A 26,137-nucleotide genomic window follows, 5' to 3' on the forward strand; every position below is an offset into this window, starting at 1 on the left:
TTCATGCGGCTAGCAAGCCGTAATTAAAGGGCCTGAGAATCACTGTTTAGCCATGCTTGTTTTAGAATGTCATCGAAGATTTTGCTAACAGAAAAATAAATAAAATAATACTTAAGAATGCTGAAATAAAGTTTTATTTCAAAAGTAAACAAAGAACTTTTATTTACTTTCTTGTATACTGTTTTCACATTTTATAGATTTATTGGTATGCACTGAGATGGATGGTAAAAGAGGCTACGCCGCTATATTTACGGACTACTCTTTCAGACAATGAGTAATTGAAAAATAACGCAGAAGGTAACTGATTTTGACACACCAGCTTTCATGACTGTCGTAGAAATACGTAAAATACCAAAATTAGTAACGCGATTTCAGCTTTTACTTGAATTAATACAATCACTCACAATTTATTTATATTGACAACAATATAACATTTATTAGTAAAACATCAGCATAAATGAGGTACATTATACACATAAATTCTTATTACAAAAATTAAAAATATAAGCATTAATTGGTGAAAATTAAGTTGCTCCTGGATTCCTCATCAGTTCTTGTAGGCATCCTACAGCTCCGAAATAACCCTAAAATATAAACATAAAAGAATAATAATAACATGCAAAATATTTAAAAACTCTACAAGAAAGAAGCATCTGAACTATAAAATTACAATAGTAAGAAAAGATGGTACCTGACACCCATCGGTACACTAAGCGCACAGTAAAATGCGCGACTTAGATTGAAAAAAAAAATACCGTACCTTAAAAAGTTAATTAGAAGACAAATAAAATATTATTGTTGCATTATGTATTAGAATGTTCGTGGTGACCGAAAAATACAATGTACGAAGTTGCAGAAGATTTTAAGGCATTTAAAACAACAACAACAACAACAAAAAAAAAAAAAAAATCTGTTTATCTAATCTATATATGTTACCGTCAAAGTTTAAAATCCGGCATTCTACAGAATGCCTAGGCATTGTAAACTAGTCGGCAATGTATGAAACAATTCAAATTTCACACATTTTCTAGGCATTCTATAGAATACCAAATGACAAACAGACAAAGTATGAAATACACTTCCAATCTGTTTCGAAGAACCGAAACTACTTACCAGAAGTTAATAAATGATGTGAAAAAGCCAGAATTATTACCAAGAAGGGACTACTGGCAGCAGAATCGCTAGAATGTGATGTTTGTGGAAACCAAAAGTACATTCATTTTTTCTGTTAAAGAAAGCGTCAGTACTATACAGTATTACGTCACGGACGCTGAGTTATTTCCCATACTTCATGAGAGCTCATTTGAGTACTGCACACGGACGACGTGACAGAATGTTAAAAGAACTTTCAATCAAATACAAGAACGTTACACGTAATGATACGGAACTGTACAACCACCTATGCAAGCCCTGCCAGAAAAAAAAAATATTAAAAAGGGCATTGTTGTGAAATTTACGATTGTTTCTGAATGTAATTTCCGTTGTCAGGTAGATCTTACTGATCCCCAGTCTCAGCCAGATAGAAAACACAAAATTATTATGTCGTATGAAGATCATCTCACTTTTTTTTAAAACATATTTCGAATAACAGTTTTTTAATGGCACTCTTTCATTAAATTGTCAAATTAACATTTTTAGTTTTGAGGAATGAATGTCTTTTAACCTTATCATAACTTATTTTTCATACTATGCCTACAGAGTATTTCTCATTCTACGGAATACCTAGGTATTATTTACAATGCCTAGAAGTAGTAAAGAAATTATGTAATAATTCTCATATTTCATACTTTGCCTATGATGTCCCGCATTATATACAATTATATACATTCTATAGAATGCCGGCGTTTCATACATAGCCGCTAACACATATAATAAATGCAGAGTGATCAGCGAATAAGCCCTGATTTCAAAATTAAATATCTCTATAACAAAGATCAATAGAATTATGCGGTAAACTGCATGTTCATTAGCAAAACTGTAAAAATGGTGTACAAAAGTTTAGAAAATTTAGTTACGAAAATCGTTAACAGATGGCGCTCTAATCGCAATGACCTATTAATAGCCTTTAAAAATGTACTTTGAATTCAAAACTGATCAGTACGACTGTTGGCTAGTGAAAAAAGGCTCAATGTTCAATTGGCCCCGATTCAATGTTCCAACTGGCCCCGATGCAAAAGCCATTCGCATGCTCTTTGCGAAATTTGAACGGACTGGCAGCGTGGCTGATGATCGAAAGGGAAATGTTGGGCCTAGGCAAACTGTAGTCACTCCTGAAAATTCAGCCAAAGTTTCTGGAATTGTTCAGCAAAATCATAGGAAAAGCATTCGACGGATGGCATCAGAGACAGGTTTGAAGTACACGAGCACGCAAAAAATATTAAAAAATAGCCTACGGCTGTTTCCATACAAAATCCAAAGTCATCAGGCCATACCCATGAAAGCTGTGCAACAAAGGGTTGGCTTTGCGAATCAGATTCTAACAATGGTCGACAACCACAGATTTGATGTGAGCTGCATCTGGTTCACAGATGAGGCACATTTCCATTTGAATGGAATCGTTAATAAACGAAAAATCCTCATTTGTGTGAAGAGAAAGCACTGCATTTGCCTAAATTTACTGCATCTGCTACGGTATGCGCCTTAGGCATTATTAGATCATTTTTCGTACGAGAAATGATGACTACTGAACGTTACGTTATAATTTTGGAACAATTTGTCAGCACTCAACTAGCGTTAGAGGATCGAACAGGTATCGACTGGTTCATGCAAGATGGGGCTCGACCACATCGAACAGATAAAGTTTTTCGCCTTCTTCATGAATACTTTGGAAATAGAGTAATTGCGTTAGATTATCCGCAATTTACTGACACAGGAATAGCTTGGCCTCCATATTCTTCCGATCTGAGTACTTATGACTTCTTTCTGTGGGGCGCATTGAAAGACACTGTCTATCGAAACAATCCCGCTACTTTAAATGAGTTTGAATCGTTGATTGGTGTTGCATGTGATTCCATTTCCGTCGAGAGATTGCAAGACGTGATGTCAAATTTCATTGTTCGTTTACACCACCTCATTGTTTCGAACGGTGAACATTTTGAAAAATTTGTATTTTGATTGCAAAGGCTGCTTCACTTTATTGTTTTTTTTACTCCTTTCAGAGAGTTTTCAGCGCAGAGCGCCATTTGTTAACGATTTTCGTAACTAAATTTTCTAAACTTTTGTACACCATTTTTACAGTTTTGCTAATGAACGTACAGTTTACCGCATAATTCTATCGATCTTTGTTGTAGAGATATTTAATTTTGAAATCAGGGCTTATTCGCTGAGAACCCTGTAGAATGGTCTTCTTAGAGGTTATGTAGCACAAGTGTTTTAAGAAATTTTAGGTAAAAAAATACTTTATATATATTTATTCTACAATAAAAGAATATAAAATTAAAACCTAAATACATATTGATAACGGAGAGCACATCTTAATAATTATTTTTTTTTTATCATTATTATGGATAACGTTAAATATGCCAACTCGATCTATAGACACTGGTAAGGAAATCTCAGATATCAAGTACAGCAATCAACTCCTTAAGTCGTTTTCTTGCAGAAAGTAATTAGCGGTTTGATTAGATCAGCGTCATGTTCAATATACCAGTACTCTCCATGTTTTCCTGGAATGAAACAGGCTTAATGTTTGGTATATTCCTGATGACTGACTAGCTTCCAAGACATTTTTGAACAAATGTCCCGGAGGCGGCGAAGTATTCTCGCGACCATGCTAATGTTATCCGAATATAAAAAGCACACGGGGATTGTCTGTTTAAAGGGAGGATACCTTTTAGAAGAATTTTTTAAAGGAAACTGGTTTGTATTCAAGTTACGCATTGTGAAAGTTTTACATGAAGCCAGGCCTTTCACCTGAATTTGAATTTGGATTCAACTGTCAGTGGTTTTAATGATATAGGAATATGATGAGTATCTAGACATCAGGCGTTTCGATAGAGAAATCTGTGTGTGGAATTACAGGGAACGCATTTACAACTAGCTGCCATGAACGGTGGATATGAATTTCCTGCGTCATTTGCGGAAAATTCGATTGCGCAAGATTCAAATGAACGCAGATGCAGCAGATGGCGAGTGTACAGTGATGATTCTGCCTCGTATCGTGTGAGTCAAATTGTACTTTTTTTCACAAAAAGGACACTACTTCTGTCTTATGGGTGTAACGTTACGCATTTCACAATCGCCGTAACCTTTTGAACAAGGCATATAATACGAACTGAACATCCGCGTTATTTCAGCCACTGGTCGGAAGTGTAATGAGTTTGTGAGGTTCAACACATTCTTTAGTCGACGAGTTTTATGTCGCGCGCCATCTAGAATTTGATGCACATATGCTGACGAACTCGCACCACTTCATGTTTTACTGTGAAATTTGTCTCAAAAGCCATCACAACTAACCCCATTTCACTCAGCGCTGTCTTGTATTTTCAGCCAATTGCTGCTAAGGAATTTTGTTTCTCCAATATGGTAAATAATTCCTGTACAAAGCGCTTCCGTCACTAATATTTGTACCATGGTATTTGGCTTATAATCTTCATGTATAAACACTCTTATTACTGCAAAAACAACTTGGCAGCTGTCGAACATGTCCAAACTCTATACCTCACTACTCAAGTAATAGTCACTGAAGTACAGAATGCATCCCACCTTGCATCTTATCATACAACGACAGTGTAACTCGCGAATGCATTAGTTTGCGAAACTAGGGCTGGGAAACGCGCTTTCATACACCCTGTTCTGAAAATTTCAGGCGGGAGCGAATTCAGCCTATTTCGCAAAGACCCACTTTAAAATGAGTTCCTGCTCACACAGGGATTCAAGGCAATGAAGCCGCTGACCTACTGGCCAAGCAGGCAGCCAACTGCACGGATATATTAGAAAGACCAACTAAACTTCCTTGGTCTCATATTAAGCGAACAACTTTGACAAGTCTACTACAAAATTGGCAAAGTAGATGGACAGAGGCAGAGGTAGGACGAAGGACATTTCGCTTACTGCCAAAAGTTAACATGGAAATAAAAACCCACTGTGCTAGCCTAACACAGTTCTTGACAGGTCATGGACCATTCCTAGTATACCTGAACAGATTCAGACTTAGGGATACTCCTTTCTGCGAATGCGGAGAGGAAGGCGACATGGACCATTATTACTTCCATTGTGTACATACAAGAACCTGGCACTTGAAGAAACCAGCGGACTGTGCCTGGGCAAAGTGGACGTCTAACGCACTCAAAAATAGAATAGCCCTTGATAAAATAGAGAAAATCTCAAGACACTGCCTAAGCAGAAACAACCGTGAATAATATTATGTTTCAAATGTTCAGAACTTAAAGCAGATAACCAGAATAACGCTTAGTGCCTGCAGTTATCAAACTGTTCAAAAACTTTGCACTTTAAAAACATCATCGTCGAAAATATCGTGGTAAAAAAATAAAGCACCTACGAATCATCGCATCGCAGACATGCGTTTACCTCATACAGTCACTTTACCTTCCTTTTTGTACTTTTCTTTATATTTTTCATGAAAAATTACCAGTAAGACTTTATAAGAAATTTATTTATTAAGAATCTTTATTAGTTAAAATAAGTTAAGTAAGCTTAAATTTCTATTAAGTGCTTTAAGTTGCATTAATTTTCTACTCATTTTCAACTTTTAAATGCTTAAGTCTCCTTCTTATTTTTTCAGCAAAAATTTATTAGTTAAATTAAAAATACGGAAAGCAAAACTAAAAATGTTCCTCTTTCCTTCTTATGCTCACAGATATGCATTTACGACTTTTAAAGACGACCTAAAAAACGCATGTTTGCGATATTGTCGTCGGTTACAGCTGAAAACATCTCCGCAAAATCATCCCGGACCTAAACGTCGCGGAGAAAACAACGTAAGGAGAAAACGTCATGATGCAAAACATCATGTAAGAAAAGAAAGCACAGAGAAGACATCGTGATACAAAATATCGTGGTCGAAAATAAAGCGGTTCAAAAACTTTGCAGTTTAAAAACATCGGCGTCGAAAATATCGAGGTAAAAAATAAAGTACCTACAAATCATCGCATGACGATAACATCGCACACATGCGTTTACCTCATTTACAGTCACTTATCTTCCTTTTTGTAGTCTTCTTTATATTTTTCATGAAAAATTACCAGTAAAACTTTATAAGAAATTTATTTATTAATGATCTTTATTAGTTAAAATAAGTTAAGCAAGTTTAAATTTCTATTTAAGCTTACTTAACTTATACTTACTTACTTTCTAAGTTTTTAAATTCCATATTGGCATATTATACGAGTATAACTGACTTTCGTCATAACTAACAAATCGATATCCGAAAAACTGATTACACTCTATACATGAAAATGTTAATGACACTTTTAAGAATAAACGTAAACAAAACTAAATATAATTTTCACTAAACAATATCAGATCACCAAATGTGAAAGAAAATTATTTGATAATTAACTAAGCAATTTTTATAGCGGGAAACTCATGCAGTTAATTATCTTCCTTTTTTCTAAGCGTTTTTAGACTGTACTTTTCATAAAAAGTACCAGTAAAACTTTATAAAAAAGGTTAATTTATTAATGACATTTGTTAATTAACTATGTAAATTTAAAATTCTGTTAAGTTCTATAAGTTTCATTCTCATTTTTTCAATAAAAATTAATTAGTTCATTCAAAAATATGAAATATAGAAGTAAAGGAATCCCTCTTTCCTTCTTGCGCTTCCAAATCATTATGCGAACATGCATTAACAACTTTTAAAACCGGAAAACACATGTGTGCGATGTTATCGCCATGGGATGATTTGTAGGTACCTTATTTTTTTTTGCCACGATATTTTCGGCGGCAATGCTTTTAAACTACGAAAGTTTTTTTCACCGCTTTATTTTTGACTACGATATATTGTACCCGGATGTTTAGAATTGCGATGTTTTCTCTTTGCCTTTTTGTCTCCAACGATGTTTTGTACCACTACGTTTTCTCTTAACGTTGTTTTCTCCGCGACGTTTCGTCCGCGGTGTTTTTGCCGCGATGTTTTTGGCGAAGACCATTATCGCCATGCGATGATTTGTAGGTGCTTTATTTTTCACAGCGATATTTTCTACGACGTTTTTAAACCGAGAAGTTTTTGAATCGCTCTATTTTCGGCCACGATATTTTGTACAACGATGTTTTAAAATTGCGATATCTTATTTTTGATTTGATGATATTTTGTACCATAACGTTTTCGCGTTGCATCGTTTTCGCCCGCGATGTTTTTGCCGCGGATACCGTTAGATCATCACCAAATACAATACAGATTCACCATCTTCTGCAATGGTATTGACAGTTCAAGAATATTGCTTGTGTATGACGATAACAGCTCCGGGTTTCTCATAAAATAATGTAAAGCTTGTTGTTGACACTTATCTCACCTTTCTGAGAGTAACGTCAGAATAAGTCCAAGAACTTTATCATGGTGAAGAGCGCAGGACTGCACTTGTATTGATATTTGTCTTGAAGATATAATAGGTGAGAGTGCTACTTAGCTGATATTATCCTAATTTTGAAGCACACTCCTTAGATTAACGATTCCAAGCATTCTCCCCCACTTCTCCTACCATCAAACCACTCGAGAGGACGTTTGGCTCACAATGTATTTTAAGTGCCACGATGTCACAAACACCTTATACATTTACAAACATCAAAGGCTTTTCCGAGAATCGAACCCAGCCCCAACGATACTTCAGCCAGCAATATTAGCCACTATACCGATTAGGACGAGACTTAGCATAGCTTAGATAGTTATCAAGTTCGATACAGATCCACTAAACCACCCGAGATTTGCGATGGTATCAATAATTCATGAACGCTGGTTATCTATATAAAAGATAGCTCTGACAGACAGTATTTTTAACAAGAAAGTATGAGTTGGTTGATAGGGAAAAAAAAATAATTGTTCAGATCGTCACCAAGTATGATACAGATCCACTAAGTCACCATACTATTTCACGATGGTATCGCCAGTTTGTTTTGTGTAAAGACAACAACTTTGGAAGGCTAAGTGTTTCTAAGAAGAATGTAATAACCTGTTGATATAGAGAAAACATTTATCATTGTTTAAATGATCACCAAATACGATACAGATCCACAAAGCCATCATAGCGATTTAGGATATTATCGACTGTTCAAGAACACTAGTTATCTGTATAAGGATAACTGCTCCGGTAAGCCTAAGTAATATCTACTCCTAATAAGAAGGAGAACTTTGTGAATACGATGAAAAGAATGACCACCAGACGCATCCTGCAGTGTTATCAACAATATAAAAATTTTGGTTATCTGTATGAAGAAATCTGTATGCCATAGAACATAGTTTAATTCCTGTAATTGGAATTGGAATTTCAGTTACATTGCATTTACAAGTACACATAATTGCAATTACAGTGTAATGAATTATACTGTAATTTCACTACTTATATTTGAAATTACACTGTAATTTTATTACTTATATTAGCAATTACACTGTAGTTTTATTACTTATATTAGGAATTACACTTTAATTTTATTACTTATATTAGCAATTATACTGTAATTCAGTTATTAATCAGTTACACTGTAATTGAATAATATGAGACTGTAACCTGCATATATGTGCTTATATGAAAATGAAATGTAAGGCAAGCCCATGATTCGTACATGGAATAGTTACCACCCATCGCAAAGAGCTGTGCAGAGTTTTCAATGGATGGAATCCATTTTTTATTTTTTATTTTATCAGAACTTTTATGATATTCCGCGGTCTTTGACCAAATATTATAACCAGTTGTCAAATTAAACATGAGCAGATAAATATTTGACGCATTTACTAAACATACAATAAAATACCAAAAACCATGAAAAAATTTATTTTCTCATTATTGTGAAGAAAATGATAAGAAACATGCATATAAAACTATTCAAATGGGTAGTTTGGCTTTAAAAAACTTTTAAACTTTTAAAAAACTTCCAAATCCTAGAAAATATGTTTCCTTCTGCGAAATAAAATTATAATAGTATACTATTCAAAATAAATATGACTCCTACGGTGTTTTAAAACAATAACTGATTAGACAAGATACATTCAAATTTTTAAGTGTTCAGTTATTTATTAAAATATACAGTCACAGAATGTGGTCATTTCTTAATCACGTTATTTATTTTGAAAGGCCACTATTCTGATCTGAACAGACCTTTTCACTACTACTGAGTGACAACGCATACTAAAAGCGAATTCAATTTAGATAAATCTAAATGACAAGAAAAGAAAAAGAAAATACTTTTAATTTCTGTTTTCGATGTAGCTTGAATTAGATTCTCTAGATTAATTTTTTTTTATGATATTTCTAAAACATTCTGTTTAAAACTAGATTGTATATCCATTGAAATAGTTATCACTGACCACTTGTTGTTACTTATGCTCACTTATTTGACAGTAACATCAGCCCAAGTCCACGAAATTCCTCTTGGTACGGAGCGCAAGGTACGCCTGTCGTTGGCAACAGCTTTGAGCACCTTACAGTTGACAGGGCGATTCTGACCACTTAACGTACGATTAAGTACAGTCCATCTAATTAGATTTACATTATTATTCAACTCTTAAATTTTCTGCACTAAGATTTGTTTTATGCAGCAATTATATTTTTAAAGAGAGAAACAACAGTTGCATTTCTAAAGGTAAAATGTATTTTTTATTTAAATAATTTTATATGAATAATGCGAAATTATAAGGTCATTTTAAGAAATACGTTATACAGTTTGCTTCAGTGTCTACTCTGAAAAGAATTACAGGAGAAAGAGCTTACGCAAGAGGGTTTGTTTCTGGTTTTGCTAATTCGTCTGACGTCTATATACGTCTGATAATGTACGAAATCTAACACAACATTCCGAAGATTGGGAGCATGATTTCCATCTTACATATGTATGATAGAAAAAGAAAAATTCAACTCAAACTTACCTCATGTTCAAGGAACAACGCTTTCAAAGCTCCTGTGGACCAAAACTCCATAGCGTAAGCTAGAAGTTTCATTGAAATAGTATTCACCCGGAGAAAGTTGCCAACAAATACGACCCTTTGAATACCCTGGAAATGTAAAACACGCACTATATTTTAATCAAACATGCATGCATTATCCACGCATTTGTACATACACCTCTCTCAAAACAAAACAAAAATGAGCATTATTAGTTCATTGTGTATCTCTCATTGATAATTCGTTCAGATTTTCGAATTGCACACATTGCAATTTTGCGCTATTTCATTATTCTAAAATGAAATCGGCATTATGTAGACACTGGTACTCTTTTCTTTTAAAACTGAAATTTTAAAATTTTTAATTAAAGTACATAACCATTCAAATGAGTAAAAGCCAGCTTTCAAAGCAGTAATTAACTAATTAATAAGCTAATAATAGCAGTACACATTATCGCGAAAACATAAATCAAGATACTATTATATAAGTTGACATAATATTCTATCTACCAGTTTGAGTTGGAAACCATGCCAGAATGCACATACTCATGGATGGTATACCCTATACCTTACACGAGTTAGGAATCAGGCGATTTGTGTATCGTAGACCGTTGCCAATGCATTTACGGGTTGCAGAGGAAGTCTTCATTAGAACTAGCTGTGTCACATACACTCAGTGAATATTCAGGCAAAATGGTGAAGACCGACAGAATCGTGGGCAACACAATTGAAGGATACAATTTGGTTCCAACAAGAAGGTGCAACACGAAGGACAACGAAATTCTTTCCATAGGACGTGTTGCGACGCGTCTTCGTAACCTTCCTGCAATTTCTCGAACCGTGCACCTAAACTGGACATTGTTTCCAACGTTGTTTGATGTGCATATTTTTCGTACTTAGTATAAGAGTATATTGCAGTCAATGCTTATGGATATATAATCATTTCACAATGACATAAAGTTACAATTAACACTCACGGACTTTCTATTGTTATTTAAAGCTAGTAAATACAGTACGGACCATTTTAAGTTGCTTGTGCCTTCTACAAATGATGAGTTTTGTCTATTTCCCAGACGTAAGGAAAATAAGCTGTTATGACATATCGTCCTTTTCGTGAATTTTAAAGATGTCTAAAAGACTTGTGACTTTTGATTGTCTTTGATACTTGTGACATTTGATTTTAGTTTTACTAACAAGTCGATAATTCTAGTTTTAGACTAGAAGAGAAACACGCAAATGTGACAATCAAAATTGTAAAAACAACCTTGTATTTAGCGTAAGTATAATGAAACACTCAATCGATTTCGAGGGCAGCTAAAGGTCCCTCCTCATCAGGAGACAGAAATACCTAGAAAGAAGAAAATAAAGGAGAAGGAGTCTCAGAAACACGTGGTCCTTATCAGCACTGCACGTGGTTATAACTGGATTTTTAATCAGAGTTGCACTGGCTGCCTACTTTTACTGAGCCAGGCTATTTGATCAAGCAAAAAGGACAAGAAAAATTAGCGAAGTTAAAATAGGGAGCGAGGGGCAAATGCACCTTCACGCTCAAAATCCGAACTTCAAATAATGGAAAGCTTAGACTTAGACTCTATAACTGACCGAGCTATTGCGAAGAGCAATGTTGCCGGTTCCAGAATTAAAGCCCAAGGGCACTTGACATAAATAAATCCGGACGTGGAGAAAATCTCAGATGAGAAAACGGAGATAAGGGGAAGAAGAGAAGTACCAAAAGGAGCAAGACAATCCAATCGGACAAGTCGCAAAATGTGACGAGCGATCATAGCTTTCAAGGAGGACCCAAGACAATGGAAATCAATGACAACAATACGAGAAGATACACTACAGCAATAGTTCCAATGACAAATTCAAATACAATTAAATAACATCAATCAGTAGTGCTAAATACAACACAATACAAAACAACTATACAACACAATTTGAATACAATTATTCAACGGAGCTACAGAAGAACTTCAATCAAAATCAGATGCATTGGAAGTATAAATTAATGGAAAGCAACCACAGAACGGATTTTTATACCCTCTGGTAGTACCAAACGCGAGGAGGTAACGCCATCTATCGGCAAAAATAACTAACAGGGATAAAAAGAAAGAAAAAATAAGAAGAAAAAGTAATAATGTTTAAAATTGTTGGAATTAAAAGTTTATCTTCAAAAATAAAGGTAGGATTTAAAATTATTTCCTTACACGTCATTTCGACATTTTTGTAATTACTTGTTTGTGTATCAAGAAAGGCTGCAAAGTCAAGGACCGCCTCCAGCAGCAAAAGTTCTAGCTACGCAACTGCATTCTTTTCTCAACCTTCTTTTACGGATATATTCCTTGACTTACATCTACATCCACATCTACAGCGCCCACCAACGGCCGAGCGGTAAAGTCGCTGAACACTGATAGTTCGGTTCGAGGTTCGAATCCCTCGAACGGGCTGGTTGCATGGGCGTTTTCGTGGATTTCCCCATGCGTAAAGTGTATACGAGCCAGTTCCCCTTAGAAAGTCCTCCACGAAGGCATCCCTCCCCTTAGGCAGATAGCCCTAGTGTGCTTTGCCATAATTAATTAAATAAATACTCCACATCTGCAGGTACAGTAACTATGCAAAGATATTTATTTTTACCACTTATGCAAAAATTATGCACTTTGGTAAATTATAAAATTATACAAATAAAATTATACTTTAAAAAATATACGCATATTTAATGATTAACTTGAGGCTGTTTGGCAGCTCTCGGTAATTTAAAATCCGGATTGGAAGAAAAGTCCGAACTTATGCTGGTACTTTTTTAAGTAACGAGAAAGCCTTCTCCAATAATGCAGCATTTATGAACGGTAACAGAATATTGACTGCCTCGTTGAATAGTTCAGGATAGTTTTCTTTCAAGGTCAGCCCAGAATGAGATGAGGGATTTCTTTTCAAATTCTACCTTAAGTGAAAAATCCATTTTCCGTTCAATCACCCTAATTTTTCTCAGACTGATCAAAATGCACATTAGAAACACTTCTCACTGAAAAGGAACGCAATCTAATGATTACAAGTTCCACGTTCGGGAAAATATTTTTCAAAAGTTGCCTTCAGTCCATTCAGATGTTGTATTACCCAAGATTCTTTGCAGAAGTAAAATTTTATTACAGAAAACAACACCGAATTCTCTGCCCGCTTCGTATAAGGATTCTTGAAATATATTAATCACTGTCGGGGCGTAGTCCTATCCCTCTCGACAGGTACTGACCCTGCAGATAGTATATGCATATATGTAATAATATCAAGAAAAAGACGGAGCAGTGTTGATGCGCAGTACCTAGATATCGTAGATCCATACTGAACAGGAAGAATTGTGATTGCTAATATGCTGACTTCGTAATATCTAAGAAACTTGGCAGTTGAGGCAGTTTTAATTCCATTTTTATTTGCAACTGACATTTGCGGCCACAGTTCGCTTGGCACTCTAGTCGTGCCCATTCAAGAACATTTACATTTTTGATATTATTGCGATAGGAAGCGAGACCAGAGAAATTGCTTACAAGCACTGCACACATAGAAGCTAAAGTGCATAGTTATCCAATATGGAAGCACACGAAGAGAAAAGTTTTGGTTTGAGTTAAAAGCTTCAGTTCCCAATTATAACGTCATCAGTCATCAGCGCTGCGCAGGCCATGCAAAATGGAATGATCTAGAAATGACGCAGTCCAGAGAAGTTATTACGATTTTTAAAACAGAGAGAGAGAATTAAAAGTTTATCATTAGTTTAAATTATAATTTTGATTTACATAATTTTTATCTTACACATATATATATAAACTGAATTTAAAAGTTTCATAGCTTTCTAAATTAAAACTATTTTGGATTAAATTTAATTATTTTAATTTTTCATAATGAAATATTTGGATTGTAAATGCCAGTGGTTGACTTTTGATCTTTTCTCTAATGTTCAATCAATCCATCAAGGATCACCATTACATCCTTTTTCTGTGAGTACCCAAGACCATTTTCCCCTGGGGTTATACGTACTACAGATTGAGAAACACTGTTCTAGAGTGTGCAAGCGTTTTTATAGAACGTTCTTTGCAAGTTACAGTAAGAGTGCCACTAACACCAATATATTATGTGCTTTCATATATTAAAGGATTTTATCGACATGATTTAAAAGCGGTCTGGTAACATGTTTGATACTGTAGGAACGTTCTTTATAAAATGTTCTTTATACTTTACATGGCACAGTACCAGTACTGGACGGGCTGTTGTCCGTTTTAGAAAGGTAACATACAGACGTGATTCAAAGCGCTACGCCTGAACATTCGAGACACATCTGTGAAACACTTAAATTGAACGTTCTGATGCTTGTTGGACATGCTAATTGTGGGTCACCAACTTATAATTCGTTAACATTTAGGAAATACACATACTGAAGTTTCGAAACATTTTATTCTTCCAGAACTAAATCACATAAATCAAATAGAGATATATCTGTGTAATGGTGATTTAGCAAGTCGCTGTTCACAAGAAGTGGTTAATTTGCATTGTATTATTTTAAGTCTCCACAAGTTGTAAGGCATTAAAGTTTTTTTTTTACCTTTTGAGTTGAATCTCGTGTCCACAGTAAAAATTAAGGAACGGCGCAACTCGGAGACACGAAGGGGTAACTTCTAAAGTTGGGAAATTTATTAATTAAGTAGTTACAACTTTAGTTATCGCATATTAACTCCGAGACTGTTATCAGAGCCATCCCATCTTGATTAATTGGCGTTTCAAGCACATGCACTGATAAACCATAAACACTACTGAAATTACGCCCCTGTTGCCAATGTATTTTCATAATAACTGAGAATAATCTGTGCTAAATGAAGGTTGATTCCAAGGCTTGTTGTAACACAAGTGGTGAGATAGAATAAATTTAAAGTTATTTTTTTTCTGTGTATGTTTGTTTTAGAGTATGAAATTCTGGTGGAGATAATTCATCTCATGAGCCTTCTTAGCATCTTAATTTTATTGTAACTCAGCGATCTAAGTTACTTGTACTCACAACAGGTGTTATATGTTTTTAAGAGCATTAGAATAATAGTCAAGTTTCGATTCCTTGAAATACTGGGTTGTCTAATAACCTTGAAATATTGGGAGGTGTTGAATATGCCCTTTGAAAGACTTTAGCTTTCTGTCGGTTATGGAAAAAAGTAAGCACTGATATTTATGCAAAAGTTTTATGTCATATGACAAACAATAACACATGTGAGTAAAACAAATCTTATATTTGTTTCGTACAACGAGCATTAAACATTGAATGTTAACGGCATCAAGTCAATAATGAAGCACAGTTCGTTAAAGTCGCTATACTCAATTCAAGAGTTCAAATTAGGAAATTCTGCAGGGGTTACAGGGAAAAACTCCCAATAAATCATTCGATGGAAGAACAACTAATAACATATTCACTCGCCGTTTGGTTTGCAGTATTTCGCTCAGGAGATTTGAGACTACAAAATCAAACCTGGGGGCACTGCCCTTCCTCTATTTATTCGAATGATTTGAAAGATTTACTCAAATCAGGTTCAAGGCAAAGCATGCGAAAAATCACTCAGACGCTAGCTGTTATGCTTATCGACTGTTTCACGACACTTCGCAGCTACGGAAAAAATTAGACGGCTCGATATGTAGATGCCTCAGGAACTCATTGATGAAAACAAGGTACACATTCTGGAAATGTCCTCTTCTCTTTTCGGAAGAATTGAAGAAGAAAGTTTCCTGCAATGAATTGCGACTGCGAATGAGAAGTAGATATTCTACGACACTCTTGCATGCTCGTCGCCATAGAGAAAGATGATCCAGGAAGGCCTCCAAAGGGCTTTTTGCATCCAAAGAGAATGCTGTTTATTACATGATGACCTTCTGCTGGAGTTATTCTTTACTCAATTCTTCCACAAGGTGAAACAATAAACGCAGCTCGATATTTTGCAGATATGTAGTAAATGTGTCACAAACTGTGCTTTAAGCAACCAGCATTTATGAATACACATGAAGTCCTATTGATTCAGGAAATATCTTATCAGATACGGCAGTGTTAACCATACAGCAAATTACCAATTTGGGATACGAACTAATGCCGAATTTTCCCTTCTTGCCTCACATTTCCGCCAACAGATAACCATTTTTCTCTGACATGCAATAACAATCTTTTGGCAAGAATGAACTGATATTGCTGGAGATTATTTCGATTAAACACGTATTATTTATATTCTCTTTTACAATCGTATTCAACATCGGCCATTTCTTTGCAACAACCCGGTACGTAAAGCTACATGCAATTTGGATCAACTTTTGTGAAGGTTTAAACATTATTTGATAACCTTACTGTAAAGATACATGATTGTAATGTTGTTGCAAACAAATAAATGTTGTTATAAACAAAGTATATATAAGTTGTATATATATATATATATATAAGTATATATAGTAGTTGTTATAAACAAAGTATAAATATTAAAACAGATCTGTTTCAAAAGTGTTTAAGCAATCAAAGTTTTCAAGCATGTTTTTGTCTTTTGCTTTTCAGTTCCTGAGGACAAATAACACATGAAATCTCCTCAACACCAGCTGATGGATGATAACGCCCATGTGAAAAACTATAATAAAACTATGTTATTATTTTAATAAACTATGTTGTTAATTTTTTGAATGACTATTGAATAAACACTTACCTCATTTAATGCTGCCATTCTTGCGATGGAGCTAATATTATTGGTGATGGTAACGAGAGTGGCTCTGGCTAAGTCTTCCCTAGATGCTAAGGCTCGCCGTTCTTTGCTGTTCATGTTCCCGAAGCTGAAAGGAATGATGATTTTTAGCAAATCTGACAGTTAATTCAGATATCTAAGGTAATTACAGATTAATTTCTATGAATATCACTGGAATTTTTTATCTAGTACACACGAATAATTATTTTTTAAAGTCAGTGTATCAGGACATTTCATATGTCAGAGAAGACTTGTTGAAACATGTTCTAACACGTTTAAATAAGATATTTTCATGCGTGTATAAATACCACTGAGCAAAGTCAGCTTCATTTGGACCAATTTTTGTTTGCAAGAACGTACTAATTTGTTCCTTTAACAGCTCGTAGAAATGGCGGTCACAGAAGAGCAGATCAGACACTTCATGGTTTATGAGTACTCCCCCCCCCAAAAAAAAAGGCAATGCTCAGCAAATGCTTGCGAATATTTGCCAGTGCGGAACGATGGTCCTAAAATTTAGACAAGGTAGCCCTAGCGCAATAGATGCTAAACCCTGTAAAGACTTTGTCTTTTATGGCTATTATGTATTAAGAGCTGGAACTAAAATTCGCATCCAGCAACTGAAGAGTTGCAGGAAACGTTTACTCATACCAATTCACTGTCCAGATTGCCATTTGATGGAATTTGGAATCATGTTTAAGCTTTTACATGAAGTTACTGACGCTAATCGAAGAGAACATAAGAACATTTGCCCTGCCTTTCATTCCATAAACAAAATTGTCCTTTTTTGTAGCGATGAAAACTGACTTGTGGCTTGAAGCTCGCAAAATTTCAAGGGTGGTAAAGAATACAACTCCCAAGAGACAAGTGAAACGGATCTTCAAGTTTGGTTTCTTTAAAATTGGCAACAACAACAAAAAAAAAAAAAAAAAAAAAAAAAAAAAAAAAAAAAAAAAAAAAGTATTACAGCTTCGGAAGAATATATCATCTTAATTTTTATCTCTTCAAAATCTAATTCAAAAAGCGATATTACTTATGGGATGACCTTATATTTTAGCTTTTATGATGTATTTCAATATATGAATATATATAGTATGTGAAGTATGTGTTTCTTCAGTATATGAAGAAAGCAAAAATGAACTTTTCAGAAACAGTATGCATGTATAGAATAAGTGAAATACAAAGGATCTTAAAAATGAAACTTAAATCATGAACCTACTTGATCAATGCTGAGTCATTGCTAATCTTTTGAAAATATTACAAGGTTAGACTTTATGTTCATTTAAACTAAACTGAATTACCTTAAAAAACTTGCAGATCAACTTTTCATTCCCTTACTATAGGGTGTTTCATAGATCATGGGACAAACTTGGAGGGGTGGTGGAGCGTACTACAACATGCATTTTTTGTATAGGAATGTAGGGTATAAAGTGACAGCTTAAGGCAGGAACGCAAAAAAACAACACGAGGGGAAAATGTGTTTATGTACAAAATCAACGCTTCTTTGCAGCAATACAGTATTCACAAATGTTCAAAAAAGGGAACACTAACAGTAATAGGAACTACAGCTGTGATTGGCTGGCAATGCAGCGGTAGAGAGCGGTAGTGAGTCGGAGAAACCACGATCCAATGCATAAATTTATTGTTTATGAATTTTTAAAATACTTTACGGATTTGTGAATAAACCTTGCATGCAACTTCATTTTGTAATACAGTAAGTGAACATACTGATTCGAGCTATAGTTTGAAGATTTATCAAATAATTACTCCAGATGAGTAGAAAGAAATTGGCAATTTATTGCAGTTAATAACAGTGCAGAGTAAAATAAATAGCTGAAAATAACTCTACGAGAACGCAGTTAATAGACAAACCCTCCTTAACGCAAAAGAAATGATGTAAATTACCAATATCATTCACAGAATAAGTTCTCTAAAACGCAATTCAAGTAACACTTTGAAAGCACACTGAAGCAATTCAGAGCTATACTTTGTTATTTTAAAATAGGCTCATAACGGCCTTCTCCTAATTTGCGATCGTAACGTGTGTCGTCATGCCGTACAGATCGGAATTAGAGGATTTAATCCAATTAGAAAGCTCAACCATCTTCCTCAGAGGTCATTACGATAGTTAAAAAACAAAGTTAAAATTAACATAAAATATTTATTTCATAATAGCAGACTATAAAACTGGACTCTTGCTAGTAAAACAAGGCCGCTTATATAAGTTTGGCAGCCTTCTGAAAACTTCCAAAAAATCGCCAAATTGGCGATAATAACGGTCGTAAGGCCTATCAAGAGGGCTTCTGCTTATATCTTGGAACTTGCTTGAGCTACTTTCACATTTTAAACGTTGCTGGATTCAGAACCACAAAATAACAAATCTATCAAAAAAGTTTCGTGACTTTATGTTCAATTACACAAAAATATACTTCAAAATTATTACCTAAAATATAGCAAATAAATAAATAAAAACATTACAAAATATTATAACAAATACAGAAAAATATGCAATCAAATGCATTCTATTTTTAGAAATTTAAAACAAACGTAACTGACCTGCTCGCAACCGTATTTCCGCTGAGATTGAACTTCAGATAATCACCTCCGTAAATGTCCTTTACTAATTTGTCGACTTTTGTGCTATCACCTTTCTCTGCCAATCCTATGGCTTCTTCAAAAGTGTCGCAGCCCGTCAGTAAGCTGCACAGACCAAGAAATGTGCCTCCACCCAAACTAGAAAACAAACAGAGCAAGCATTACATATTGTGATCGGAAAATAATTAACATACACAGATTATTTTGTCTAATCTAATAGCTACCGAAATATAATTATAGCAAGAGTCCACAGTACGGGACTTCAGCGATGCGGATAAACGGATTGCATAATGCTGCAAATCAGTATTTTTGCATTATTGAACGCATTGTGGAATGAGGGAAAAAACTGCGTATTGTAATTCTGTAAGCATATGGATTAAAACCAAAATAACATAATTGTGTGATGGGAAAATAATTATCATACACTGATAATTTTGTTTCGATCTGGATATTAAGAAGTGTAAATAAAACTATAGCTGAAGTTTGATAACACATTACGTTCGTTTAGATTGTACAATGCTGCAAAACGATTCTTTTTTGGTTCTTACATTGAAAAATAATATATATATACGAGGTTCATGTTGTGACCGCTATATAACAGTTCGAAGGGAATTACATATCCTATCAGCTTGCTTTTTTTCTTCGGTCTTGAAACCTGTTTTATACCTTCCTGATCCTTCTGTATGCACGATCGTGACAGATGCTTTTTTATTATTCCAGACTTGTGTTTTTGTGTGCCACAGCTGCCGTTTTTGTATTATATCAAACTATGTCCATATCAAATTTCATTAAAATGCGCCCATTCTGGAGATAAATGGCCGAATTGTACAAATGTTTTCAAGTTTGAACATCAGCGTAATTTAACAGCTTCTCTACGTATCCTAGTGCACTACTATACTACATTTTTTTAATTTCTTACTTTAATTTTCTTACTGCTCTTTCGTTGTATCTGCTAAATCACTACATTCAGAATACCTTCGTGCCTTGAAGTCTATAGATGTCACCGTTCTTTAGTCTGCGTAATCACTTTTCCATATCTTTTTAGTCACATTTGGATATAACTTCAACATTAGAAGGGTTCTTAAACAAGATTATATGCTGTTGCCCTATGATCTTCTTCTTTTACGACGAAGTTCTGTCAAGCTTTTGTTTAAATATTAAAGCTGTTTTAGATCGTTTAAACAGTTGACTGAGTACAGTCATCCTAACAAAGAAATTTAAAAAAAAATCGAGCATCCCCCTTTTTAAGCATGTCTCGAAACAAATTGGAAGACAAGTCCAAGGTTCGAATCCCGTGAACGGGCTGGCTGCATGGGTTTTTTCGTGGTTTTCCCCATGTGTAACGTGTATACGAGTCAGTTCCCTTAGAAAGTCCTCCACGAAGGCATCCCTCCCCTTAGGCAGATAGCCCTAGTGTGCTTTGCCATAATTAAATACACCACTACATATTTTTAGAAAAATTTTGGTGCCGTTTAATTAATGTTTAAATGTAAACGAAATTTTTTAACGCTCGAAATGATAGCTTTTTTTTTTTCTGTACTATAGGAGTACAACATGATTTCTACGATAGAAGGGCTTTTTGAAAATTTCCAGGGGTATTGATTTCCACTTACCACTTTCCAGTTTTTCTTTCAACACACTCCAGAGTCCATGAATAGTGGTGGGTTTGCTCTTACAAAGAGCTCATTTCAAGAGATCAAAGGCACAATAGTCCATAGGTGAAACATCGGAAGACTTTGCAGAAGTATGTTGAAAAGCTACGCATATGCAAACCTCTATCAGCCTTCACGTTTTCAAGAAATTCAGTGTTACTTTTTGTATGACCTTGTTTATGTCTTAATGAAGTTTCCCTCTTTGAAAGTAGTGGGATAAAAAAAATTAAATTTATTTTAAACATTAAACTTTCTCTGGACTGTATGTAGAGTTGATTTTAACATTTCCCCCTTTTCTTTGAAACTTTCTTTGCATTGACGAAACCAGGTTTGTACATTTTTACCTCTTCGTTTTTGATAATAAGTAGACCTTTTTTTGTTGCAATCATTGGTGTAAAACCAAGGGTCACAATGGGTTTTTATCTCCTGCTAAACAGTTTTCATATAGGGTTCTACAAATTGTTCTGGTTTGAGCCAAAAGCTGGGAAGCATCATATTTTTTAACTTTCTAAGCTGTAAGTCTTGGTTTGTTATTTTACTCATTGTTGTTAAGTGGCATTTGAAGACTTTTCATTCGATTTCTACGGCGGCGGATTTTCTCTTGTTGCCAACGATTTAATTTTAGAAACGTTAGAAACAGTACGTATCTTTTCCCGGTATTTTTTTAGAGTCTTCTTTGCATATAGAAGTAATGATTGACGGTTTTTCCCTTTCCGATTAATAATGTTGCTTATTTTGCGCTTAAAATGTTGCATAAAATATTTCTCATTTGAAATAATAAGTTGTTATTCCAAAACATTTGCTTTTTTTCAAAAACATTCTTCATTAAAACCGTCCTAAAAATGCGTAAACAGCCTCTGGAATTTTGAAAATGCGTTTAATCATTGAAAATGTACAAGAAGATAAACTAAAAAATATACATAATTTATTATTCGTAATCCCATGATTGCCAACTCTCCCGGTTTTCATCACATCGTCTGGCCCTTCGGGAGGTCACCGAATCTCTCTGTTTTAGTTGTTAGCCTTTATTAAGATAAGTATGTTTCAACAATGAAGTAAGTAAACTGAATTAATGCAAATTTTATTCTCCAACTAATGATCTTTAGCATGATTTTTTCTATGAAAGTTTATTAGATCTGAAATTTCTAAATCTAGCGTAGACATTCATAGAACTTTTAATGAATATTCAATCGATGTTTATTACATTAATATTTGTATTTAATTTAGTTTTATTTAATAAAGGTTAAATTACTAAGTTTATCCACATAATAGTACATATTAATTTTATTTTATATAATAATAGTTAAAAAACTGAAACGCACATTATAAAGAGAAATTAAATCGATCGAAGTTCTGAAATAACGCCTGCGCGCAATGCAGAAACATCCTGGAAACTCCCGGTTTTAGGCACGACAACCTCCCTGTTCTTCCCATTTCATGGTTGTTAGCTACGTAAATCAATGCACCGTATATTCCGGCGTATAAAGCACACTTTTAGTACAAAAAATAAGATCGAAATTTATAGGTACGCGTTATACGCCGGGATATAAAAATGGTAGATTTAAAAATAAGGGGAAGATAAAACAAAAATTAGATTTCTACATGTATCAAAATGCTATTTATTTAAAAGAAATGACATACCTCGTGAATTTAAAAACTTTCATTATCGGATAACATCAAAAGTTCGTCATATTCGACTTCGGTTACATCCACAGGCACATCATCGAATTCTGTTTTGTCTTCACCATCATTGTTACTCTGATCCATAAATAAATAATTATCTTCCATTCCATCTAGATTGTTAGCTATACCATAGTTTTAAAATAACTTTTGAATTACGTCGGGTTTAATTTAATTTCATGTTTTTATTATTCATTCACATACTATTTCTAGATTGGCATGATTCATTTGATCCATAGTAAATGTTTTTTCACCTTCTAAAATCCACGAGTTCTACTGCCGTTTTAAATTTTCTTTGAATGATTTAGTGATACGTATATCTAAAGGCTGAATTAATGGTGTTAATCTACTTAGAATAGCTGCCATATCTATATTTCCACTCTTTCAACAATTTCTTCGCGTTATCCGTTAGATGAGATCTGAACATGTCCCAAATTAAAAGACTTTCTGGATTCTTTTTAAGGCAACAGGATTCTTTTCCAAAATACTTCTTATCCATAATTTTACACCACTTTCGTTCATCCATCGTTTTTCGTGAACATGAATGAAAACACCGTTTGGAAAATTACATTCGGCATCGTTTTTCTTTTTAAAATAACCATGAATTTTAATTTTGCATCGTCCGCTAAGCAGGAAAGCATTACGGTGAGGTGAGATTTTTTGTGACCTGTTTCAATTGAACCTTTTTTTTTCCTTTCACATCAAGCTTTATTTCCTATTATATCAAACTTTACTGGAGTCAAATCAATATTTCTAACATGTGACAGTAAATATTTTTTTGCCTTTCGGATTTAATAACATATTTCTGAAAACTTCTCAGTTTGTTTCCAAATCTTTCGGAAACCTTTGCGAAACTTTTGTTTTTTCTCGAAGAATTAAATTATTCCCTGCTATAAATTGACTACACCAACTGATAATGAGTTTAAGTTTTCATTTTCATTTCATTCTTTTTTGCCCACTTTAAGGCAAATAAACGTCGTTTATTTTATTATAATTTTAAAACGCTGATTCTTGTTACAGTTAATCCATTCTGGTGGTTTTCTAGGACCTAGTTCGCAACACTTCTTCTAGGGTAGATGATTTCGTTACTTCTTTACGCAAAGCATATTTTTTCGTTAGCATATTAATTATTATCATTTTATTTTTTCTTCCACTCACGTATGGAGCTTTCTACCAAACATCACTGCTGCATCCCGATTTCTATTTTCTTTCGCAAATTGAATGACTTTGCATTTGAAACCAGCTTTTGTTTATTTCGTTTGGTCGGAGCCACATTTACTACTAAGAGGAACACTTTATTAACTGCATTTCAACTAAAGCAAACGCGAATTACTAAAGCCTTCGCTTTTCATTTCAAACTCCCGGCTTTAAAGGTCTACAAAACGATATATCATCTGATTCCTAATACCACGGATTCATCCAGCATTCTTACCCCAAATTATACCCACTCTTTTCGCGAAACCCTAGAATGCCGTTCTTGTGCACATCTCCATTGAATATAGCCCATCCTCTTTTCAGAATTAGTTATTCCCTCAATCATTTCCCCCACACAGATATTATTCCTCTTATCAATTTACTATATCATTGTTCAAAAGCCTAGGATAAATCTTCGATTGAATGACTTCAAAAGATAAAAGCATCGCACTTTTATCTTTCAGGTTTTTTTTCTTAAAGAATAAGGTGAGCGTTATACGACGAATATATCTAAAAAAATGCAGTATGAAATCACAGGCACGCGTACACCCGAGGAGTCTTATACACAGGAGTTTGCAGTACGTTTCGGAATCTACTATCTTGTTGGAAGAAGAGCTTCTGAGTTAAAAATATTTCTCAAAATAATACCATTGAGGAAAATTAAAATATTCATTACTTGGTGGCAATGAGTTTCACAAACAAACATTGACCTAATTTAAATCTTACCTGTTTGCTTCATTCTGGGAGATTAACTTCTTCGCGGAATTTATGTAATTAAGAGTGGCAAGCAGTTTTACTCTAAAGTTTGAAGAATAGAGCATAGCTGTAATGTAAACGTTTTGGTACTGGCACCGAGACTGCCTGCCAGAGAATTTCTCTCTCTCTTGGCGAATCACCGCTATCTCGAATTAGACAGAAAAGTGCAGAGACAGATTTGGTTTGGCAAGTTAGAAGCTCGAATTATTGTTGGAGGTGTTAGATGAATCTTGTAGACTCTGCTGCAATAAGTTAAGATTGTACGTAAAATTTGAGCAGTTTAAGGAAGCTTGTGTTTTCTGCAAGATCAAAATGACTGGTACCTTTGCTGTGTTGTATAATTTTAATTTAATACTTAAAATAGTGACGTAAGATATTTAAAGTTGACATGTATTTGTCTGTTTGAAAATTTAAGATATCCTAGTGGAAAGAACTCGCCACAGATTCAACGTAATACCTAACGTAGCGTGCAAGACTGCCCGTAAAGATTAGTCGATTACCAGATAGATGTTACTACTTTTGCACTACTTTGCTGTTACGATGTTTCATAAATTTTACAAATGTATTTAATGTTCGTCAGTAATTAAGTAATATTATTAAATCTTTTTCCTGGCCATTCTCCATTTCATTTGACAGCTGGTACAAGTAGAAATAATTGGGATATCATAATTACAACATTAAATCTTACAGGTATATTCCCACCACAGTAACTGTGCCGCACGCCTATAATTTTGATGGAGAGCATCCAGGGACACGGATCCGGGGAGTCTCCTACCATTAAACCACTCGAGAGGACGTTCGGCTCGCTGGTAAAGTAAGTTCCCTCGTGCCGTTAAGCCACTATAGGGAAACATTACAAACAGCTACACCTTCTTCCGGATTCGAACTCAAAAGTGACGATACGGCACCCAGCATAACTAACCACTATACCGATCAGGGTGGCTTGCTTTTGGCTTCTTTAATCCAGGCAGCAGATTCTTCAGAAATCTTGTACGGAGCCTAACTATCTAAACTGTTAAAATTTTAGTTCCCTGAGAGAGCCAGAATGAAAACAGCTGCAACAGAACCAGCCTTCAGTTTTCTTTAATAAAGCCAGCCTTCACTAACAAATTAGAACACTGGAAGATGCCGTAACTTATCCCAGCGTCCTAATTTTTCAGTGAAGTAACACGGAGTCCGGGAAAGATATGAAAAAAATCTTTTTATCTTATCTTCATACTAACAATTCCCGCAGCACGGGTAATAATTTCTAACACTTGGGGGATTAAGAGAATGCAACGGTTAACGCAAAATTTAAGTATTTTAAAATATGAAAATTCAAAAGAAAAATTTCGCCTATATGTTCTACCTTAGAACCTCGACTCACGCAAGTAAACAAGATTAGCACAGACTAAAATCGATTAAAGTTTGCTTAGAAGTTGTATGAAAATAAGACTATGATTATTAACGGTAGCTGCCAAAAACCTCTG

At 34.5% G+C, this 26,137-nt stretch overlaps 1 protein-coding gene across 2 annotated transcripts in view; it reads right to left on the reverse strand.

The window, feature by feature from the left end:
- Window positions 1–406: 406 nt before the first annotated feature.
- Window positions 407–26,137, reverse strand: part of LOC118185252 (pantothenate kinase 3-like) — a 104,191-nt gene continuing 78,460 nt past the window's right edge. For both annotated transcript variants that reach the window (XM_035355093.1, XM_035355094.2), the window contains exons 6-9: window positions 19,348–19,524; window positions 16,759–16,882; window positions 10,037–10,162; window positions 407–584 (exon numbers count right to left, since the gene is read on the reverse strand). In XM_035355093.1, coding sequence (XP_035210984.1) covers window positions 525–584; window positions 10,037–10,162; window positions 16,759–16,882; window positions 19,348–19,524 — 487 coding nt within the window. In that variant the 3' untranslated portion in view covers window positions 407–524. The remainder of the gene's footprint in view (window positions 585–10,036; window positions 10,163–16,758; window positions 16,883–19,347; window positions 19,525–26,137) is intronic.

This window comes from Stegodyphus dumicola, chromosome 1 (assembly GCF_044657685.1).
Source record: "Stegodyphus dumicola isolate Sdum_Otavi_A_Nest chromosome 1, ASM4465768v1".
Lineage (NCBI taxonomy): Eukaryota > Metazoa > Arthropoda > Arachnida > Araneae > Eresidae > Stegodyphus > Stegodyphus dumicola.